General features: G+C 38.6%; 2 protein-coding genes across 2 annotated transcripts in view; both read left to right on the top strand.

Moving 5' to 3' along the window:
• The window catches only part of LOC122838016 (adenylate cyclase type 1-like), a 42,128-nt gene extending 38,689 nt beyond the window's left edge, over positions 1-3,439 (top strand). The window contains exon 20 of the mRNA XM_044128281.1: positions 798-3,439. Coding sequence (XP_043984216.1) covers positions 798-1,130 — 333 coding nt within the window. The 3' untranslated portion in view covers positions 1,131-3,439. The remainder of the gene's footprint in view (positions 1-797) is intronic.
• Positions 3,440-15,293: 11,854 nt separating this feature from the next.
• On the top strand, positions 15,294-18,828 carry igfbp1a (insulin-like growth factor binding protein 1a). Its single transcript, XM_044128280.1, has 4 exons — positions 15,294-15,840; positions 15,981-16,132; positions 16,381-16,509; positions 17,689-18,828. The coding sequence occupies exons 1-4, from the start codon at positions 15,462-15,464 to the stop codon at positions 17,794-17,796; spliced, it is 768 nt and encodes a 255-aa protein (XP_043984215.1). The 5' UTR covers positions 15,294-15,461; the 3' UTR covers positions 17,797-18,828.
• Positions 18,829-20,583: the final 1,755 nt, after the last annotated feature.

Below are 20,583 nucleotides of genomic sequence, written 5' to 3'. Positions count from 1 at the left end.
TTTTTTTAAGAAGCAGTAGTCATGTTTTCGCTTTAGCAACCAGCCATAGGTCTAGGAAAGTTGTTATTAACTAGTGAACCATCTGTGTTCTGTTTGTTTGGTGTTTTGGTGGAATTTTTGAGATAATTGTTTTGGTATGGATTATTTTCAGTGTTGACATAAAATATTGGTACAGTTTCATACACAAACCTATATTTTGTTTCTAAGCAGCCAGACTTTCTTGTAATCCTTTAAATGGCTTGTTTTCATCATTTTCTGACGGCTTTATTAAATTAAATGTATCCATTTTGTTTGCTTTGCTTTGGACAGTTTTTGATTTGTGCATTTTTAACAGTCTTTATTAAAAACGTAAAACAATGTATAGAAAATGTTTTAGTTTTGAGACTTTATTTCTCATTTTTTATATGTGAAATATAAATTTCTGAAAAATAATGTGTGTTTGCACAGGGCCTGTTCTTGCAGCCCTGACAGTCTGCCACTGAATGTGTATATATAATATATACATATATAGACACATTAAAATAATTTGATCATTAATGAAAATCCCATTTATGGTAGGAACTTTGTCACAAAGTGAAATATGCAAGTATGCACAGATACATTTCTGAAAACCTTTATTTCTGTTAATTATAATAATTTTCCATTTACATCTAATGAAAACACAACAGGACAAGAGAGTATTAGGCAGGTGGTAATAATGTTATGTTACCGTATATTAAATAGTCGATGCAAATTAATATTTAACTATTTAAAATGTTGGTTCCAACTAACATTAGTCATCTTTATTCACCCTCCAGGTGACAGAGGACGTGTACCGCCTCATTACCGACTATTACGACTTCGTGTGTCGTGGTCAGGTCAGTGTGAAGGGCAAGGGTCAGATGCTTACATACTTTTTGGAGGGCCGCAGGAAAGGAAGCAGGCCCTGTCAGAGCCAGCAGCTTCAGCACACTAACAGCGAGCGCCGGTCGAGCGCCTTCACCCATGGCAGTGTTTGCACCAGGCTAAGCCCCGCACCCACAGTGACCAGCTACTCCAACATCAGGACCCCGAGCCCGAGCGTGCCCAAACCAACCCCCTCCACCAGCACCACCAGATACCTGCCATCTGCTTCTGCAGCAATGGTGTGATGCATGCATTCTCAAAGAGAATTTGGAAAACAAAAAAATAAGAACGGAGGTGGGTTAAAGAATCGCTGTAGCAGAGAAAAGCTTGGCTCCGCTCTTTGATGTGTTTCTGGAGCACAGGAAGGCAAATATGCTGATTCTTCAGCAGGAGGCCGGGACTCAAGTCTGGTTTTTCTATGGGACGGTCTGACGCCTTGATTGGACTCTCCCTTTCCTGTTGAAGCAGGTTGTCTCAATCAGGATATGGGATGCTTTAGCCGCGTTGCTTCATCATCAACCCAAGGCCAAGGAAGTCTCTGGGATCTGCCAAAACCTTTTTCCACAACTGACGGTGTAGCATGCAAGCCTCTCACAACAACCAACACCTGGGAATTCCTTTAAATTGACCATTTTATTAGAGTGTAGATAAGACATCAGTGCTGTTGCCTTAGCAGCCAGTCCTCATAAATGTGTATGGCTCATTTTTGTTGCCTTTTAGTTGATTTCTGGGTTTTTGGAGCTGAGTGAAGATGAATTGCTAACAGGGTTATTGCTGTCAGAGTATTTTTAAAACCAAATCTTTGATCAGTGCAGGCAGGTAATGGAATAATCTTGCCAAAAGATAAACCAACAAAAAAACAAAACAAGGCATTGCCTTAAGGCAGTTACGGGTCGAGGATGCCATTCACCTTATTAAAACCTTCTGATGGCACACGTAACTTTTTTTTTTAAAGAAAATTTCTATAAGTGCATGATGCCACTGCTGCATTTCAGTCGCGTTTGCCGTCCGTTTCCCTGTGATGCTTGACTTCCAGACTCTTCCTCGTCAAAGTGTAGCAATAAAGCAGTTTGTCTCTTATCTCAGCGCGTTCACTCTTTGCATGCTGTAGCCTGCTGGGTCCTAAGTTGACCCGATAGTGTTTGTAGCCAATAGAGTGTGCATAGCTAGCCACACTGGTCTTTATCTCTGTGGAGTTGAAGCATGACTTAGAGAACTTTTGTTTCAGTTTGGTGTGATTCCCTCTTTTTCTCTGAATGATTTATTTTTTTAAAGAAAACCTTTTTTCTGTTTATGAAGACACTTATGCTCCTGTTAAAATGTTCTATTCTGCTATTTTTATTCAACTCAAAACCGTCTTGGTTGAGAAAAGAAAATGTGTGTGTTTATGAGGAGACACCCAAACCTCTGGTTCTGGCTTCGTCATGCAAACCCAGATGATTTATTTTATAGTATAGCACTCACAGTACGGCTTACCACAGCCATTAACTCTCCTGTAATCAGTTTTTGCATGCAATGCCTGCAAGCCTGCGGCTCATACATGCATGCTTTGATGAAACACGGATGCAGGCCAAGCAGCACACCCGCAGAGGCTCTTTTTTTAATGTCGTCCTCATGCATGCGCTAACAGTAGCGGTTCCTCTTGAATGTAAGGTGCTTTATTAACACGTCTTCTTTATAAGCTCGGTGTTTGAATCTTAATGAGGATGTATTTCAGGATAGATAGACACCAGGCTGAAGCAGATCGGTTTGGAAGGGCGGGGGGTGGAGGGGGGTTGCCTCCTCCTTTTAAACCTCCTCCCTGCTTTTGCTGTATTAAAACAGGTAGCTGTTTCTTTCAAACGTGCCAACCTATTTTCATAAACATATCAAACTTTTCGTGTCGAGCTGTAGCACAACTCAATGCGTGTGGCTACGGTTCTCGTGGGATCTTTTTTGTGTTGAATGCCTGGATTTTTACTATTTTAACTGTTCTTGGACAGTTTTTTAAAACTAAAATAAAAGGCAAGTGTCAATTTTGGAGCATTTAAATGACAAAGGTGTTGTACTTATCTTTAACATAGATTAAATATCTAGTATCTCAGATGCTTTCTTTGAGCTTTGAAATGAGGATTTTTATAAAGTTGCTTTAAAAATGTTGATGGAAAGTTATTGGAAATTATTTGTGCATAATATTTTTCCTGTAAATTGGATATTTTCATACTGTACGATACGGGTTTTAGTTGTTATATGTAGGTATTACCTGCTGATATTGTCTATTTCTGAGATATATTCTAAATTATTTGATATTTGTCAGGTTCCTTTTGTTAAAGATGTATTTATGGAAATGTTTTATGTGAATGTACATTTTGTTAAAGATGATATTTTATACTAAGTGTTTGCACTGCGAGATTATTGACGTATTATAAAGATTATAAAAATAAAGCCAGCAGGGTTGTTGTCTCCTGCAGTACGAACACACCTGTGCTCATTTTTACCCACAAAGGTCCCACAGAGAAGCTATCAAACATTGTTCAGCGTTATGTAAAGCCAGAAAAAACAAGTAGCCCATGTAAGATAAACACGGAGGTCAGTGTTGCTTTCACAGTGATAATGCAAATATAATGCCTGGCTGGCATGAATGCATGGTATTATTGTAAAAAATAATTCACAACCCCTGAACTTTTAACATTTTGTAACACTGATATGAAAGGCATAAAGGTTTTTCGAAATGTTATATGAGTAAAAAAATCAAGTGTGGGTGCATCAGCCCCCTTTTTCTTATGAAGTTATATTGTTAGTAAATACAGTCCACCATTGTGTATTTTGATCACCGTTTAAACACAGCTGTTCTGTGAAAAACCCAGATGTTTGTAAGTGGACATTAGTGAATAAACACAGCAGACAGGCCTGGAGGAGAGGTTTAAAGCAGTTCTAGGCTAGAAAACAAACCAGACATTGAAGATCTTATAGATCACTGCTCAGTCCATCATTTAAAATTCAAAGTGAATAGCACAACTGCAAACCTCCGAAGACACTGACAGAGCAGAGAATGTCAAAACTAATGAAGAAGCTAAGAGACCCACAATAATGGTCTCAGTGTATTTATTTCAATCTAATGCCCTGTAACAATGCATTCCAAGTGTCAAGAATAGTGGCGGAGAGGTAGTGACTTCTACTTTTAAATGTTGTGATAGGAACTTAAGAGAACTTTGCAGAAACAAATGTGTGAAAACCTCAGTTATTAAAAGAAGTGTAAAAAAAAACGGGAGATCATATATCTCTCTAGCAATATAAGAGATTTCTACAGTGACAAAGAAAGTAACTGCAAATTATCGCTGCAAAATGATAGTTCTACAAATGGCTCAAATTTAAAATAATGCCTAGTTAGTAGCCAGTTTTTACATTTCACTCTGGATATAATAGGCTTACCAGTTGGCTTGTGTTGTGTTTTTATGTTCCGAAACTAACGTATCTCTGTGACGTATTTCAAAGGCTGAAATATGCTGTAATTATTTATTGAAATTGTCCTGAGGGAGAATTTTTCACATTCCTATCTTCTGAAAGAGTCCAGGACCTCGATGGATCATGTTCAGGGGGTTTCTGTTTCTCCTCGTTCTCATGCCTTGTTTTTCTTGTTAGAGGACAGAGAAAAACAAAACAACAGTAGGGTCTTATCCTCATGTCCATTTCTGTGAGCGAAAGGATGTTTCAAGTCCTGTTGCAGGAAGAAACAACCTCCAAACATTCATTAGCAGCGTAAAGAGTGTGTGTGTGTAGCCTCTGGTGTGGCATGCTCAGCATCCTGAATGACAGTTGTCATGACAACAAAACAAGTTTATGCCCCAGCATGTAAACATCAAAGTTGTGTTTTCCAGCTGGCAAATGATAAACCCGTGAACCCTTCCTTTTAGCTTTGTGATTCATGGTGATTGTGTGCAATCACCACAGAGGATGTTAAAAGTCAATTTGCTGATATCTGAAAATAAATAAATAAATAAATGTGTGTGTATGTGCACACGCATGCAAGTGTTTACAACCTGCTGGACTCGTAGATACAATCAAGCATGTCTGACTCAGACGTGCCAGCGTAAACATTCGCACACTCTGAGATAAGAGGAGGAAAAGGGCCTTTTCGGATCTCTTTTGCAGCTGTGGTACAGCGTGACAGCCACCTGCATCGCGCTGCAGAGAAAGAAGATAGCAGTAGGCCAGAACGCTTTGCAGGGTTAATGACCCTCTTCTCAATGCTTGCTTAATGCCCCAGTGTGTCATCCCTTACTGTAAACTCTGCTGGAAATTACAGCGTGGGAGGACAAACACAACCCTTCTCCCAAAAAGCATCTGGTGAAATGTAAATGTTCCATTTTCTTGTATTTTTGTTTGTTCGGATCAGTTTGAGTGTATTTTCAAGTGATTTACGTCAGAGAAGTTTCTCAGCATTAATACGGGTTGCATTTGCAGCACAAACACAAAAATATTTTGCTCATGAAAATCATGAATATGGCCCTGTTCTTTGAATTTTTAAAACTGTAAAAAACTGTTTCGTAAAGAGTCATCATTACTAAAGTAAATCAGACTCTAGTACGCATAGATTAATATGCTGATCCCAATGTAAGTATCTATCTATCCATCCATCCATCCATCCATATAAATCTATGGATAAATCTATGGATATATCTATAGATATCGATATCTATATCGATATCTATATAGATGTCTATATAGGTATCGATATAGATACCTATATAGATATCGATATAGATATCGATATCTATAGATATATCTGTTGTATAGAAAATGGCTGAAAGTGAAGAAATTCTATATGGTTTATCACACAAGAGAACATTAGCTTTAAACATATTATAGGACAACTCTTCACTATGCAAATTTGAAAAGTTCTTTCAACAAAGATTTTTTTTCACAAAGTTGTTCCTGTCCAGCACAAGGCCAACCTGCTCATTTGTGATTAAAAGAGGGGAAAACAACATCCTTCATCCTGACTGTTTCTCATCAAGAATTTCCCCACTGCAAGTGTGTTTCTCTCAAATGCGAATGTGATGTTTTCCACACAACAGACTGCACAGATACACCGCAGGTCAGTGAACTCCACGTTGTGTAAGAGCTGCAGTGACCTTCTTGAACCTAAACTGTGCTGCTACCGCTTGTTTGGTCTCCTCTGATCACTGTGATGAAATATGAAGCGCTGGTGGAAAACATCTTAAAACATGCAGCAAATGTCACAATAACCTAGAAAAACAATGGATCACAATGACCTGTGGAAAGTTGACAAATCCTGTGGAAAAACAGAGTTGGGAAACAACATTTTAACCCTTAGACTCATAATTGTACAAACAACCTCATAAATGACTGTACAAACATAAAAAGAAAGTATGTGTTTCTAAAAGATGTGTCCATTATGTTTGTGTTTTATTACATGATGTCACTTAACTTCCTGATCATAAAGAGAAATCCTTCGTCGTGTGCATTGTCAAGGTCTTTGTTGCATGTGCTAGACACATTCACACATTTTTCTTTACTTTTGGGGTCAGAAAGTGTTCTCTTTCAGGAGTAAAATCGTAATTATTTATCTTGAAAGCTCACACTTCAAAGCAAAAGCAGTCTTAAGCACTGGACGAATTTGAATGTTATTTTTGTACTTATTGTTGTGTTAATGTTTCCTGTCAGGCAAAAAAGCTGACTCACCACAATATAACCAAATCTACCTAATGTTATAAATAAAGTTGACTGATTGATAGATGATTGATTAATAGATTAAAAGGAAAATTAGCTCTCAGCTTAATATAGATGCTCAGAAAGTTATTCTTTCTCCTGTTGACTTTTGTCTTTACACAAACTATTCCTTTTTGTCCATTTGCTATCAGCTGCAGAATCATTTTACTTGGCATGTTGGGTTGGCTTGGGTCTCTGCTAAGGGACAGAACATAACTAAACTGTTAGTTATCCTGGTTGTTAGTGAACCAGAAAAACTCCCAATAAAAAAAAATAAAAATAAAAAAATAAAATTAAAAAAGCCCAGAGAAGTGACAGAGTTCAGGGCAAATAGCAGAAGTCTATTTGTTCATTTATAGTAAAGGATTGTATTCAATGTATGGGATTCTGGCACAGTTGTCTGTACTTATCACAGTGGGTCAGGAAGCAATACGTTTCCTCTTGAAACCTATTATTTTTTTAACCTTTAGAACCCGACGGACCCTCCGGTGTGACCTTGGCTCGCTTAGGGTGTAAGAGGTTAATCAAGTGACGGTTAAAATTTTGAAAACAATTAAAGCCTAAAGAAAAACTTGAAATATCTTCAAAGAGCCAGAAGAAATCTGGTAGTTAAAATAAAAACTAGTGACAAGATGAATGACTTGTAGTTTTGCACATTTGACGTAAGAAGCAATTTTGGTCTACTTTTCTGACTCCGACTGAATGACTCAGGAATATGCACACTTGCCTAAAAGCCTAAAGGTATCCATCAGGGATTTTCCCTGACATAAATTTGTTTCTATATCTCTGCAGCTGTTACAGAAAGGTTACTTCGTTTGCACGTTTTTTGTGGCTTTTGGAAAACTCGGTGATAGCAGATTACTTTGTGGTGTCTAAAGCAGTTTAAAAAGGATCCTTTCAAACCGGCCTTCCCATAATGGCCATGGCATTAAGTTGTTATACTTTATTTTTATTGTGGTGTTTTTAGCCATCCAACATTACATCTACTTTTCTTACGTCTTCATTTCTTTTTCATTTTGTTCATGACATCTTGGGCACACCTCTGTTTTATTTTATTTTATACTACATTGTGAAGCACTTTGAGATATTTCTAATGTGAAAAGGGCAGGCTACATAAAATTTATGTACTTATTTTGTTACACAGTGCAGAAACCTGTACAAATCCAATAAAACGTAACAAGTCAAGATGTTTGCACGGTGTTGTGTTTAAGACATATCTAAAATTTTACTTTGTGAAACCTGCTATAGCATGCTGTGCATATTTATCCGTTCCTCCCGGAAAACAATAAAGTTGAAAGTGAAGCGAAGTGGAACCACAGAGAGTCAATCCAGTCAACATCACAAAGGGTGGCGTCTGGGTTTATTCCACGGCTCTCCCTCTCTGCATATGATCTTCCAGTCTTTATTTACTGTGCTGGATTCTTTGATGTGCGTGTTCTGGACAGATTGTTCTGTTGTGAATGAAGAAAGGATCTGCAAACGGATGGAGTGAGAGGGGGAGGGAGAAGCGTGTCTGAAGAAACAGTTTGGAGGAAAGCAGTATTTCTTTTTCTTCTTGAACATAATAATCCTACCAACACAGATCCTCTGACCCATTTATGAGAGCTTTTCCAGTTAACACTGCCAAGTGCAATCCTCCTGCTTGGACTTCCTCCTCTGTCTCATTAGAGCCACAGCGAGAGAGGAAAGCTCTGCAGCTAAACACACACACAGTCACTCAGAAGGACAGAGAGAGGAGGAAACCAAACACAATGGATGCTGGCGCATGGGAGACTGGATTTCCTGGGTTTCCCACACACAAATGTACAATCACAAACTTGCAAACATACACACTCATTTGGAAACACTCACACACGTGGACCATCCTGCAGCACGCCAAGATTTTGGGGTCCAAATGAATAAACGTCTCCCTCCATTCAGACCTGTAAAGCTGTGAGAACGGTCCAAGCCTCCTCCGTCATAAATGACCTCAGTTCTGCTCCAGTGTTTTTCTTCCAGAGCTCGGCCCATGATCTACGCTCCTTGTTCAATAAGACAGGAATTATCCGATTAAGGAAATCTTGTGAGGAGGAGAAGAAAAACAAAACTTTGTTGGGGGGGGGATAAGCGTCATTGTGCCCACTCAGATCACATTCCTGACTGCTGATTCTCAGCCATGGGAGAGGACGCCGATTAAACAGGCCCCGCCGCAGATGTGTCCCAGAACAGAGTGGTCCAGTCCCAAAATCCAGATTTGCACCAATAAAGAGAGAGAGAGAGAAAGTGTGAGATAGTGGAAACAACCCAACCGGTTCCATTGACGGATTGTTCACTGGGTTGAGATCCAAATAATACATGTCGTCCAAAAACACTTTGCTCTGTGCCACTTTTCTGAATTGCAGACAAGGCCACGTGGGACCACAGTGTACTGTCGAACTGAGCTGCAATGAACTCATTGAAAACAATGCAGGACCCAGCATAAAGAATAAAGTGACTACATTAAAAAAAATTAGATGATGTAAAATGAAACTGTTATAAAACAGTAATAATTGTGACTGTTTTGTGGTCATAAAAATACAAATTCCACTCACTTTGCACAGGAGATTCCTTGCAAAGTGAGGAATCTCACTTTGCAAGGAAGTGAGAATTAGTAAAAATTATCCATTTTTACTAATGGATAATTAGTAAAAACACAAATTATCCATTGCCGTTGTTTCTACTTCCTTTTTTTCTTTGCAAATCATGCAACCAGCCAGTTTTCTTTCTTTTTTTTATGTGATCACTTAATTCAGTTCAATTCAATTCAAGAAACAGTTTTTTGCATTTCGAAATACTCCACTTTTGCACATTTTTAAAATTTATTTACGGTGAATAAGATAAAAAAAAGAACATCTAAAATAATAACATTTAAAACTCAGACTCAACAGCCGTAGCTGAACAGATAGTCTGGTACTGTCTAATCACATCTTCAGAAAGTAACATGGACAAGAAATGTTTTAACTGAAAAACTATTGAGATTCTTTACAGGAAGAATTTCAACAATCAGTCATAAATTTAAAGAATGAAAACTGCCTGCAGAGCCGAGTTACAGTGCTGCTCACACGATAACCATGGCTTCACACAGATGTAGATTCTGTACTGAGGGGATGTTCAAAACAACTCTGTTTTCCTCCGATCACCTGTCGTGGCCACCGGCTCTTCACACCCTGAAAATGAGGGGAAGCTTTGAATCATCACACGTGGATTCTGGAGACCTCCATCTGTATTTGACTGTGTGTGTGAGCACCCCCTGAAACAACACGACTGTTTTTCCCTGCTGCTCACGTCAAAGACAAACATTCCACTCCTGGGACGTTCAATGCCAAGCGCCTTTTGATCTCCTTATCATGTGACACCTGAAAGAGGTGGGAGAGAGCGGCCCTCTTCTTCAACACTTTTCCCAAACACAAACCCAGCGGCGGCTTGTAGCGATGAAGCCCGCTGTTTGGACATGTTTTTGAGAAAGCGGATCTGTCCATGACCTCGGATGACTCGGCTTTATTTGACCACTCCGCCTCTAGAATCTGACATGTGGCTCTTCAATGTGAATACTTCACATGTTTTAATGCTGCATGTCTCTCCCTCTTTGCATCAACCTGCTAATTAAAACACGATCCCATGCTGTGTTTTTCCAGCCATGCCAGGCACTGCCATACCACAAAGCTGACTTTATGTGGCAGCAGATGACTTTAAAAGTTATTTTTAAGGGATTTAGGTTGGAAGAGCTGCAGGATGATCATCTGACCTCGAGCCACCACTCCACCACATCATCTTTACATCACAGTTCAGCTGGGAACACAAGGTGTGCTTAGATCAAGAAAAATGTTGAGGAAAACCTTTAACTTCATATCAAAATTATGAAACTTTTTAACAGAAGAACCAACTCTATTCAAGCAAGGTGGAAAAAACAAAGCATGTGACCTTCCACACGTATACAGTTGTGCTTCTTTGTGGCTTCAAAAGCAAAAAGTTTTTTTTGCATGACAGATTTAAGAAAACCACCATTTTAATCAATAATATATTTTTTTCAATACCTGACACATTCATTTTAAAAATCTAAATCTAAAAATTACTAAGAAGCATATTAATTATTCTGTAGTGTGCAAAAATATGTTCTGCACCCATTAATACATTTTCACGTAAATTCAAATGCTGCACACCTTAGACGTACAAATCAAGGTTTGCTACTATTTTTCATTCTTCCATCTTTTTTATTCATTACCATGAAACCGAACATGTTTGCAAAACTTGATGGCTCATTACTTTGTTTTCCAAATCAGACTGAATTTTTATAAATAAAATCATCATGCACCAATAAGTCAAAGGACATAGCTAACAAATATGAGAAAAATTTCAAAACAGTAATAGATGTAGATTTTGTTTTTGTCTATAAGTTTGCAAAAGTTCACCCCGTTTTATGTTAACTGACATGATCACTTACTGTGCATTAACTTGTTATACTTACATGGTTTAAACTACTTTAAAAAAATCTTATCTATCATCTTCTGTAGATTTTCTTTGTGCATTCTCCTCAAATTTAGACTTGCAGCAAAAAATTTTAAATAAGTCTCTCCAGCTTTGAATCTGCTCTGGCTTAGAGAGATGTGACAACTCCAAAAAACAAACAAAAAAAAGAAAGAAAAAAAAAAAGCTATTCTCCATTAAACATGTGACGTTTTTCATGTACAGCTTATACAATTTGTTCTACAGGATGTCCAAATGTGGTTTGTTTTTGCTCACTCTCAGCCAACAGGAAGTCTTTTAATGCGTTGTGACACGAAGAGCAGCCTTATCATCATGCACTGCTACAGTACATTTTATGAGCTGCTTGTTTTTTTTTTTTTGGTTTTTTTTTTTTTGTTGTTTTTCTTTTATTTTTACATGAGTCTCCCACTTTTCTAGACATGTTAAAGATGTAAGGACATTTCAAAAGAGCCCCAGTTTTCAGCTTTGATCACTCCAAAAGTGATAACGGAGCTCTTCAGCCATCTTTATTTGGGTGTAAAATAATACAATTTTGGGATAAAAATCATACCTGAACTACTCCCACTTCAGCCTCTGTTTAAAAGCGTCTCATTCAACAGCTTCAATGGATCCTCACACCTTCTTACTCCCTTTTCACCTCCAAATACTTTTCTTTTACCTTGCCGAAGGAGGTTCAAACTTGTTCTACTTAACTGAAAAACTGTCTTGGACTCCAGCCAAATGTCGTCAATGTTTGTGCCTTTTCCATTTTGTCTTTACTATTTAGGTGTGGCCTGCATTTGCAAATTGAATCTTCCTTTCAAGCAGCAATTGTTTCTTGTAATGTAGTTCAGAGAATTCGATCAAAGCTTTTCTTCACTTACTAAAGGTTTTTTGTTCTTGTATTTTTTTTTCAGATTTTTTCTAAACTTACTTGGTCAAAGTTGATATTTTTTCTATGCAACAAATTATAATACTGAACATCACAGAAAAAAATAATGAACATATTTAATTGGTAAGATAAGTTATAGAAACTATAAAGTAACAACTTACAGTTAATGTCAGAATTATTTGCCTCTGTGATGAAATAACACAGGATGTGTTGCTTCTAAAAGAAAACAAAAAATAAACAACATTTAATTAGCATCAAATTTTTGTTGATTTGCTGAAATGTATCAGAAAAACTGAATAACAAGTTCAAATTTATTACTCATCTTCTGCTTTACTTCCAAGACATTACATTCAATTATTTTCAAAACCGCATATAAGCATTCAATTTACATCACACCTGTGTAGTCAATGAGCAATGACCCACACAGAAGGACTATTAGCAGGGCCAGTGATGAGGCAGCATAAAGACATACAGTAAACCCAAGCATAAATGAAATCCCTCATCCAAGGGCAGCTTAGAGTGCTTTTGAACATGCAGCCTTCAGTCCAGTATTCAAAGCAAGGACATGTGAAACAGCCGTGTTAACAACTTCAATCACCCATGAATCATGATGGCATATTACTTCAAATGTCTTGACTGAAAAACAAAAACACAAAATGATACTTTAGCCTTAAAAAGGTAATTCTTTAAAAAGTATTGGATTGCATATAGGAGATGACCAGCTGAAGGAAAATGGATCCCGCAGGTCTTCTCTCAGGTTTTAGGTGCATGTTGCTTGTTTCTGAAAGACATTACACTGATCAACTAAACATGTTAATCCCTTGTTTTTCTTTATTTTTATTCCATTTTCCCCTCTTTATTTTCTAAATAAACACTTCACAAAACACTATTAGCCTGACAAATATCTGTTAAAAGGTTGCTATGCCCCCAAAACACTGTTCTGGAACTGCTGTAATAGACTACTTTAAAAGATTATGTGGAAATTTGACTGCACAAAATAAAGATATTTAAAAATTATAAATGGTTAAAGCGTTTGTTGTGTGTGTCCAAATTTATGAGTATTTTTGTTACTCAGACTTCTAAAAGTGCAGACACTGTTTATGTTTAATTTAGTAGGCCATTTTAAAGGGATGTAATTACATAGTTTCCATGCACATAGTGAACTTTTATCGCACAATCAAATAAGTATACTAGCTCCAATACTTTAAGAAATGCTGTATATATATCTATCATGACATAAAGAGTTATTTAACTTCATAATTTGAGCCTTTAAAATAGCCTCTGTCTCTTTGAGAAACTCCTACTCTTTCACGTTATCGCAACAATGCTCCTCCACTACGCCATTTACAACTCTTCTTAGGCATGTTGAACTGATAAGTAGTTTGTATGATAACCTCAGTAGCACTGTGGCTCCACCAGGTGTTTGCTAACTGCTGCTGCCACTAGTCTGAAGGCGCATAGTGGGTAAGGTGCACGAGAGGGGAGCTCTGTGAGGTTGAAGCTCTGCTGGAGACTGCAGTTCCAAGGAAGAGATTTGTGGAAAATGGTGGAGCTTTGTGAGAGCAAACATTTTGGCAACCCAAAAAGACAATGGAGATTCAAGAATTTGTCAAACATGCATGAAAAACCATTAAAGCAACACTTAAGGTATGGTTTTGATGAGGGAATAACATTATGACATGATATAAATCTCTAAAAAGACAGTTTTACTTGATACTGAAGTTTTTGTATTTTCTACAGAAGAACTATTCATTAAAGTGCTTATATTTTTAAAACTGCCTTTAGAAACATCCTTAATTTACTAAACGGTATAGTAAAAAAAAAATAAAAATACAGATAACATTTATGAGTAGTAATTTTTTTTAGTATAATCAATATCTGCTTTATAATTTGTACTATGTAGCAATCACGGGAGAATTTCATAAGTGCATCTTGCTAGCTCCAGGTTAGATCCCACATTTACCTCAGAACTGTCTTTAATATTTAAACCTTTAGTCATTGAGAAGATGAGTTGACTCAATATTTAGCTTAAAATTCAGCAGTTTTGTCGCATGTCACCTTAATAAAAGAATATGATTCAGTTAAATGAAATGACACCTTTTCTTCTCAATTTGTATACCAGGTATCTGACTGTATGGATGTGTCATAGGATGGGTGGTAGAAAATGTTCTTAGCAAAATCAGATTATCAGTAGCCTATATAAAAGCCTCGTTTAGACGGAGACTCAGGTGAGAGTGACGGTTAACACCAGTAGTCAGATGATGCAATCCCATTAGGCAGTTGCATGTAGAGGACTCCGTTCCATTGCATCAGAAAGTGAGACAGGAGATGTGAATTGAAATGTGTCATCAGACCCAGGTGAGGGCGTGAAGCAGAGGAAGCAGGCATGCTATGGAATGGTGATTGTAAATGGGGGGAACGTTGTCACATTCTGGGCAGGAGTGACAGTGCATAAGCCGTCTTTGCAGCAAGCCGTGAAAACGTGCAGGTTTCTCTAGCGTGGGACCCTCACAGCCCCCCAGAGGAAGCCGATGAGAGGGACGTGTCTGTGGTCATGTCAGACTGCCCCGATTCAGAGCTCCGGTCTATTATTATCCCCAGGAAAAGGGTAATTACGGGGCATCTCCTGGAAGAACTCCAAAGCCCGACTTTTGCGCATACGGAAGTCCCGAGTTTACCCGTCCCTTGACAAAAACTGCGACCCTTATTCGCGCTGCTATTTCTGAAACTTGGCTTTATTATCCCGCCGCAGTGCTCGGGATGCTTTCTCACGTCAAACAGGAGCGGTCAGCGCACCCACGCTCTTGGCGCGCAGTCTGGGCGTGCGTAATTTGCGCTCATTAAGCTATTAGTTTTTCCCAAAGTTGTGTAAGGCGTTATTTTGAGGACAATTAATGGAGAAACACACGCATGAACAGACAATAATGTCACAAATAGAGGTTCGTTTGTGTGAGAGCAGAAATCAGGCACTAAAGTGATCACCAGCTCAGCTCCAGAGTGACAACACATTCCCCTTTCAAGTTATGGAAATAAGCTGAAACTGACTTTAATGCCTGTATGTTGTTCTTAAAATGCGGTGGTTTGGAGTAGCACCCGCGTGAGAATGGGGGTTGGGGAGGAAGAGGGGGTCCTTGATTGCAACATCAAACACTGGTGTCGTCAGCAATACGTGCCAAGCACCGCCTGTTCCAAAATAAATATTGACGTGATTGTTGTATTCAAATGAGCGACATGACCGGACACGGACGGGCCAATCAGAGCTCATCGTATCATTACACCTTCTTTTCAGAAATCATTCATAACGCCGATGCGTCAAACACTCACAGAGGACCGGCTATAAATACGGCTGCGCGCAACGCACAGTTTGACATCTTCCAAAAATCAAACGAAAGGCACAGAGCAGCAATCGTGGGAATTCCGTCCGGCGCGTTTTCATCTGCAAATTTTCTGAACTGCTCTTCATCACATATTCCAATTTAATACTCAGAACATGTTGGCTATGCGTGGATTGAGGCACGTAGCTGTGGCAGTGGCTGTGTGCTCGCTGCTCGTTACGGTGACGCTGGGGTCCCCGGTGGTGGGGTCAGAACCGATCCGATGCGCCCCGTGTACCCCGGAACGGCTGAGCCAGTGTCCGGCGGTGGCGCCCGGTTGTGCCGAGGTTCTGCGGGAGCCCGGATGCGGATGCTGCCTCGCCTGCGCCCTGAAGGCGGGGGAGCTGTGCGGGATCTACACGGCGCCGTGCGGCTCCGGATTGAGATGCACCCCGAGACCCGGCGACCCCCGGCCACTGCATTCCCTTACCCGCGGACAGGCCGTATGCACGGAGAGCGCTGCGCCGGCGCCCACCCCGGAGCCCCAGACTCAAGGTAGGCCTCCCATGTCCACGGTCACACATCCCACAGCCGCACCGCTGGAATCGGACGAGTTCCTCATATATGTGATTTAAGTCTAGCCAGTCAGACTTTTTTTTTCGTTCATTCATTCATTTGCTTGTTTCCTCCACCAGACCAGGGAGAGCCAGACGCTGAGATGGACAACTCAGCCATCACCGGCTTCAGCTACCTTCCCGGTCTCCCCTTTGACCCGCGGGCTGTGGCTGAGGCTCAGGAGAGCATGAAAGCCAAACTCATCGCCATTCGCAGGAAACTGGTGGAGCAGGTGAGACAAACGTTGCTAGCGTGAAAATTTTGATTTTTGAGAGGATGAAAGTTTTTTGGAGGATTTAAAGATGACCGGTGACCACCAGGGGGAGCTGGTGCGCTATTTGAAATTAGAGGGATGCAACGAGACTCGTGTTTCCTTAAGTTTTATTTGTAGTTTAATATCAGAACCCCCGTGCTTGCTGCTTGGGAAAAAGTGATAATGATGTTTTGATTAATCCGTTCGCCACTGCTTCTTCTGTTTAGGGTCCTTGTCATCTGGAATTGGTGACTGCTTTGGACAAGATTACCAAATCCCAAGAGAAACAAGGAGAGAAGTTCACCAAATTCTACCTCCCCAACTGTGACAAGCGTGGCCTTTACAAACCCAAGCAGGTTGGTGTCTTTTGACACCAATGCATAAAATCTATGATGCACATAGATTTTAGGCATTTTTTTTTTTTTTTTTTTTTGGTATTTTCAAATCAATTAATACATAAATCTGAAACATGATATTTGATTTATTCCAAGCATTCTCAGCAAACCTGTGTATGAGCTTCAAGCAGATTTTTCTCAGGCTTCTTATAGGAGACCTGCTTTAGTTGACTAAACAACAGCAGGTCTTACTGGGTCTCAAATTGGCCTTAATAAAATCAGTTCAAATTGTTCAGTACATCTTGGACCCATATGGGATTCCTTTTTACACAGTAATTCTGCATGCAGCCTGTAGAGGTGATTAACACGGAGCCATTATGAAAGCTGTAGACCATCCCATCTGGGGCCCATTACTTATTTATTTTCTTACCTATATGAGACTGAAAAGCATGCTGGGATTTGTAACGCAACAAATTCACTCTCATATATTCTTTAAAGCTCTTATGTTAATGTTGTCCATGCATGTGTTATTCTGTTTTTGATATGTAAACCCCCCAAAAATTATGTAATTCCATATAGTCTACATATGTTCTGCTTAGCAAGTTTACAAGCTATTAGTTGTGAAATTAGTCAGGCTCTCTGCTAAGGTAGCGGCTTCAGTTGGTTGCTGTTCAGATGTCCCACTCACTGCTTCCCAGCTGTAGCGTTAAAACAGCATCACTACATTGATAAAAATGTTGAGTGGTACTCTTTCAGTTTCCACACCATGACTGTTCATGTTTCTCATGTCCAGAAAATGTTCTATCAAAAGTGTCTTTTTGGTAGGCAAGGGAAAACTACAGTAGCTTTATCGAGCCAGCTGACTTGTAGTGCGCAGCAATGGGCTGGGAATCTGACACGACCAGAGAAAACTCTCAGAGCTAACACTTTTGTTGACACTTTGTACAGGAATTTAAACATAATAATAATAATAATAATAATAATAATAATAATAATAATAATAATAATAATAATAATAATAATAATAATAATAATAATAATAATAATAATAATAATACTGAAAGGCATTTGAGTGTTTTTTGAAACCACGTGTAACTTGATATGCACCAAGTTTCAGTTTGAAGGTGACACATGCCTCGTGATGTGTGAAAATGAAGGCAGTCGAAATAAGAAGGCTTTCTGTTTCTGTTTCCCCCACAGTGTGAATCATCTCTGGACGGACAAAAGGGGCGATGTTGGTGCGTGAACACCTGGAATGGCAAGCTTTTAAGTTCCAGCGACCTCCCTGCAGATGCCGAGTGTCCTTAAAGAGATTGGTCTGATCTCACAGTGAAAGAGAGATAAAAAGAAGAAGAAGAAGAAAAAAGAAACGAAGAAGCAAGCCACTATTTTTCCTTTTTTTTGGGTAGCTGTTATTTATTGACCTTGTCCATGGTGGTGTTTAATTCAGGTACACTGTCATTACGGGGCTATAGGTCCCAACCACCCTGAACCCCAAAACCCCCTTCCTCCACAAACTTCCATCCCAAAGACACAAAGAAAATCTATTTTTGTTTTTTCTGTAAAGGAGATTTTAATGTTAATGCATTTACATTATGCTCTATAGCCTTATTTATTTTATTGCTTTTTATTTGTTATTTGTAATTATTCATGAGTATTTATATCTTTTTTGCCTTATTGTTATTATATTATTATTTTTATGAGTGTATAAAGTGTATATATGTATCTTGGCCCCCACAGCTCCACAGCTGAGTTGAGCTCGCTCTACCCTTAAGGAGCTGTCTGGAGGTTTGGTTTGAGAAAAATCAAGCAAGAACAAAAGCACTGAGTGACCAAATCTCATTTAGAAGTTTTTCTAAATGATCTTTTTGTTCCTTTTCACTTCATGTCTTTTTTTTATTTTTATTTTTGTATTGTTTTTTTTTTTATTATTATTTAATAAAATTATACATTAGTTTCTGTAAGTTAATACAAAAGCTCTCAGTTGGGAATCCTCTACACTCTCAGAAATCATTTCCCATGATCCCATGGGTCTGCAGATAACATGATGGGTGGCAATTCTCCCGAGCCTCCTCTCAAACGGGTATCTCTACATTAACCTACCTCCAATATTTACATGTCTGCTGTCTTTTTTTTTTTTTTTTTGATGTTTCTGTCCTCTTTGACCACATGACCACAAAGAGTGAGCCGCTTGACTCGGCTCTGTATACATGCTGCTGTTGGAGAGAGAATTGTATTTTATGTGAATCTATTCCAAAGTGACTAACTCTATGTACACTTTTGTTACTGACATGTAATAAAAGAAAAAGGTGATATATTTAATAAAAACATTAATCTCAGCTGCACTCCTGTCATCTTTTTCACATTTTAACCACAAGTTTTATTATATCTTATTACAATCTATGTAGCAGACAGATTTGGCTAAATTTGAATTCATGTAAGTCAAGCTTGTTATCACCAAGCCACTGCTTATACTGGTCAAATATCTTACCAAGAAGGATAACTTTAGATGTAAAGTTGGCTATAAATGCCAACAGTGTAGAAATTATGGAACCCATCAGGGAACTACCCAATGAATATACTTTGGGTAAAATAAAATAGAAAGAGGATAGATTCTTGGACAGAATACTACGGACCTCACACAAGACGTTGCTAGAATCTGACATGATTTCGTTTGCAATATCACCGAATTATCTTATCAAAAAGACAATCATTTAAGAGCCATAGCTGATAAAAACCCACTTACAAAGTTTGTTAACCAAAATATTATACACAGTTTGCAAGGGAGATGTTAGATCCAGTAGATGTATGTTGATGCCCTCAAATCTCCTGACAGAATATCATTAGATGCTAGAGAAGCCTGGAGTAGTAAGAAAGCTGGTGAGGCTGTAACTCAACAAAGATCTTCTATTTTTCTCCTTGGGGCGATAGTGGTGACAGTGGTAGGAGTATTCGGTGGGTTGTCGATTTGAACCCTTGCTTCAGTCTCATTGCCTGCTGCTGGTGGTTATAGGGACTGGTGCATGGCAGCTGTGGCTGCATTGTAGAAGCTTACTTTCATCAGCGTGTGAACATATGGGTGAATGACTGAAATCTAAAAAGAAATCTTAGAATGGGCCTGTAATTTTTTTTTAATTTGAGCATTTGCATGGCAGTCTCTGGATGTGAAAGTTGATAGAGACATACCCCAAAATATATGTAGCTGTGTACTTTTCTGATAATTATTTGTAAAATTAATTTGAAAAATTACATTAAAATTTTTGTTTGTAATCTGAAAAAATGTGAGAGTTCAAATTGGAAGAATATTTTTCCAGGGTGCTATAATTGTGGAAATAATCGCAAAAGCTCTAACATTCATAGCTTAATGCTTTCCAAGATCATGTTTCTCTGTCTGTAGTCTGTTTTGTTATCGCAGAGATCTAAAGTGGAGGTGCTCGTCTAACTTTAGCCGGCTCAGCACTGCCTTTTGACCCGCTCTGTTTGCCTTGGTTGGGCACAGGAATTTGCCTCAACCTCTCATGCCCACTGCCAGCCTACCTGGCACCACCAGATTTATTTTTGTTCTTTACAAATTCAACCTTTGCTTCATCTGTATTGACACATTCCAGCCCTGAGGGGAGCTTGATTGCTTCCCCAGAGCAAATTTTTGTCCTGATTCCCTGCATTAATTAAAGCAATAGTTCACATTTTTCAGAATTGTTGTTCCAGTAAAGGCTTATGAGCAAACAGTGCCTTACCTGCAGTAAAAAAAAAAAAAAAAAAAAAGCTTTGCTTTTAGCTTTTCAGCCAGTGGCTAGTTATATAAAAGTAAATTTCAATCATCTTAAAGCATCTCTGAATTTGAATGTCATATTTCCAAACATATTACAATGCTAACTTTTAAACAAACTGTTGACTTACTAATGGTCTCTAACATTTTTTTATTGGATAAAATAAATATATCCCAATTTCTAAATGATTTTAGTGTGAGATTATGGTACTACTATATAATGCTTTTTTACTTTAAGGGTTTTTACACATTTTCACCTGGGATGTTATTGTATGTGGATGGTGCTCAGATGATCATCGGTGTAAGTCACAAAAGAGACAAAGCAA

The sequence above is a fragment of the Gambusia affinis genome, linkage group LG10, assembly GCF_019740435.1.
Source record: "Gambusia affinis linkage group LG10, SWU_Gaff_1.0, whole genome shotgun sequence".
Classification (NCBI taxonomy): domain Eukaryota; kingdom Metazoa; phylum Chordata; class Actinopteri; order Cyprinodontiformes; family Poeciliidae; genus Gambusia; species Gambusia affinis.
This window is presented reverse-complemented; position numbering and strand designations above follow the sequence as displayed.